The following is a 3036-nucleotide window of genomic DNA, read 5'->3' as shown; positions in this document are numbered from 1 at the left end:
CAAGTCAATCTAGTAAAATTATTAAAATACAAGGTTATTTATTCTGAATCAATGATTTACTTTTTTGGATAATCTCACCTGAGGATTTTTTCCCCATTGATTTTTTTAAAAGAGAGTGAAGGGAGGGAGGGAGGGAAGGAGGGAGAGAGAGAGAGACATGGATGTGAGAGGGACACATTGATTGGTTGCCTCCCACACATGCCCCAACGGGGGCTGGGGATTGAACCTGCAACCCTGGTATGTGCCCTTGACTTGGAATCGAACCTGAGATCTTTCAGTGGGGCTTATGCTCTAACCACTGGGAAGCATTGGCCAGGGCATCAATGATTTACACTTATAGAGAGCTTTCAGCTTAGAAGTATATTATCTAATTGAATAAGAAAACTAATATTTGAGGTAAAATGTCAGGGGTTATTTTAATAAAATAAGCAATACAGTTGTACAATTGGTTAAGTTGTACATTTTTGATGACTACTTATGGATTCAAACCAAGAGACTTTTTTTTTACTTTTAAATTATAGAACGGATACAAACCACTAGTTTTTAAAAAGAGGGAAATAAAAGGTTAGTTGTTTGAACAGTAATTTAGAAGTTTATGCTTTACTGTTTTTAAGAAGTACATTTCTGTATGCTCATACATATATATTTAATGAGCTTAAACCACAGCTTTCAAAATGAAAAGAAGAAATTACCTTGCAGCACATCTGCAGCCTATCTTGATAGCTGTTTTACCAGCTATGTTATTGCAGTTTGCATCATAATTACTTTGTAGATGAAATCACTTATTTAGCCATAATTAGTTAAGAAAAAATGTTCCAAAGGAAAATCTGTTTCCAGGAAAATTCTTTTTGGATAACTTTGTTTTGTGACATTTAAAAACTATGTCCTGTCATTAACTTTTGTGTTCTTTGTTCTTAATGGGACTTTCCTTTAGCATAGAGAAGTGAATACATATTGTTCCCAATGGCATTTTGCTTGTGAAAAATGTAATATATGCAAAAGGAAATTTTACATCTTTGTGTTGTTTATTGGTATCAGCGATAGCTGCACATTTAGAAAAAGAAGAGCTATTTGTTCACTCATTCATCCAGTCACTCATTCACTCATTTGATCATTCATTCATTTACCCTTCATTCATCAATTGTTTATTACACTCCTTCTTTAGGCAAGAAGAAGTGTGAAGAAGATAGACATTGTTCTCTACAGTGGAGCATATTAGATTATTCCCAGCAAAAGTTTATTGTAAAACATTTCTCCCTATATTCAAGGATTTCCCCCCCAAAGGCTTACAGTATTGAAGAAGAAATCCTTTGGATGGTGAAGTTCTGAATAGAGGGAATGGTGTAGGGAGAGGTAGGGGTAGCGTGGATAGGAGGAGAATCCACAGTGTTGAAGTATGGGGTCACTCACTTCCTCACTTCACCAACTGGAGACCATGTAACAAGTTTCTTAGATCTAAATGAAGCTATGGATGCCACCTAACAATGGAAAGCCAAGCAACACTGGGTGGGAATAGACTAATGATTGCATATTTTAGAATTGATAACTCAGAGACTCAAATTTAATAAATACGAATTGAATATTACTGATATCCTAGGTTCACTTTCTATTGTAAAATATTATCAATTTCTTTTTCAAAAATAGAACTTTTAAATTATAGACCTAATATAAACCACTAGTTTTTTTGAATATCAATAATTATTTATTCAAAGGATTCTTAATTTATATACACAAACTAACATCTTTATAACATCTCTCTATATTTTAAGACATTAATATGCATTACATGTATTTCATAAGTTTATATAATATAAAAATGGGCTTGATCTCTTGATGCATATAAATCTTCATATCTTAGATATAGAAAATCATTAATAATTAAATTTGAATATTTTGAGGAAGAAGTTATAACTTTTATATTGAGACTCATAATGGTTCCCTGTTGAATTGTCATAAGCCTGGCTCAGGTTTATAGGAAGAAAAAAATACATGAACTTCAATATAGGGAATGAAATACAATGAGATGAATAAAATATAGGCGAATAAAAACAATAGCTAAAAAAAGCAAATACCTGGGCATTATATTTCACTGATCTCAATTTCTCTTTAATTACAGACTGATTATTAAAATGCTTACAGTTCATAATGCCAGTATAAACCTGTCAATGGTTGGACTGAAGGCCTTAGATCTCCTTCTAACTTCAGGTAATATATACACATATATTTTTAATGTTGCTTATTTAACAAATATTTTAAACCATTTGCTGTATTTTAATGTGTTAAAGTATAATAACATAATATAACCTAGATATTGATGATCCCCAAATTCTTTGTTCCCATTTTTCTTTCCTTATCTCTTTTTCTCTAACCTTTTCTATCAAATTCCACATAATATCTTGGCTTTAAATATTACCTTATATAGAACTACACTCCAATTTATATATCTAGCCTCAGCTTGACTCCTAAAATCTGGTCCCATATCTCATATTCCCATTAGCTTGTGGTCCAAACAGATCCTTGTCATTATTATATCTTTCTTCATTATATCTTTAGGATATTTTAGATAATACTAGAGGCCCGGTGCATGAAATTAGTGCATGGGGAAGGGGGTCCCCTCAGCCCATCCTGCACCCTCTCCAATCCAGGACCCCTCGGGGGATGTCCGGCTGCTGGTTTAGGCCCAATCCCAGGGAATCGGGCCTAAACCGGCAGTCGGACATCCCTCTCGCAATCTGGGACTGCTGGTTCCTAACTGCTCACCTGCCTGCCTGCCTGATCACCCCTAACTGCCCCCCCGCCAGCCCGATCGCCCCTAACTGCCCCCCCTGCTGGCCTGGTCGCCCCCCAACTGCCCCCTCTCTGGACAGCCTGGTCACCCCCTAACTCTCCCCCCCCCCCCCAGACAGGCAGGGGACAACCATATCTGCCCCCCGGAGGGGGCGTGTGTCCCCCTTTATTCCCCCCCGTGGGGGATGGAACCCCCCAACTTCCCCCCCTCGTAAACCGGTAACCCCCTTAATCCCCCCCCCGCCCGGC

The 3036-nt window shown here is 37.2% G+C and overlaps 1 protein-coding gene across 1 annotated transcript in view; it reads left to right on the top strand.

The window, feature by feature from the left end:
• Nucleotides 1-3036, top strand: part of LRRK2 (leucine rich repeat kinase 2) — a 125737-nt gene that overhangs the window by 6093 nt on the left and 116608 nt on the right. Inside the window, 1 exon segment of the mRNA XM_014454074.2 lies at nucleotides 2111-2205. Within this exon segment, the coding sequence (XP_014309560.1) occupies nucleotides 2111-2205 (95 nt within the window).

This window comes from Myotis lucifugus, unplaced genomic scaffold, assembly GCF_000147115.1.
Source record: "Myotis lucifugus unplaced genomic scaffold, Myoluc2.0 scaffold_30, whole genome shotgun sequence".
Classification (NCBI taxonomy): Eukaryota; Metazoa; Chordata; class Mammalia; order Chiroptera; family Vespertilionidae; genus Myotis; species Myotis lucifugus.
The sequence above is the reverse complement of the archived record's forward strand: the minus strand, read 5'-3'. Positions and strand labels throughout refer to the sequence as shown.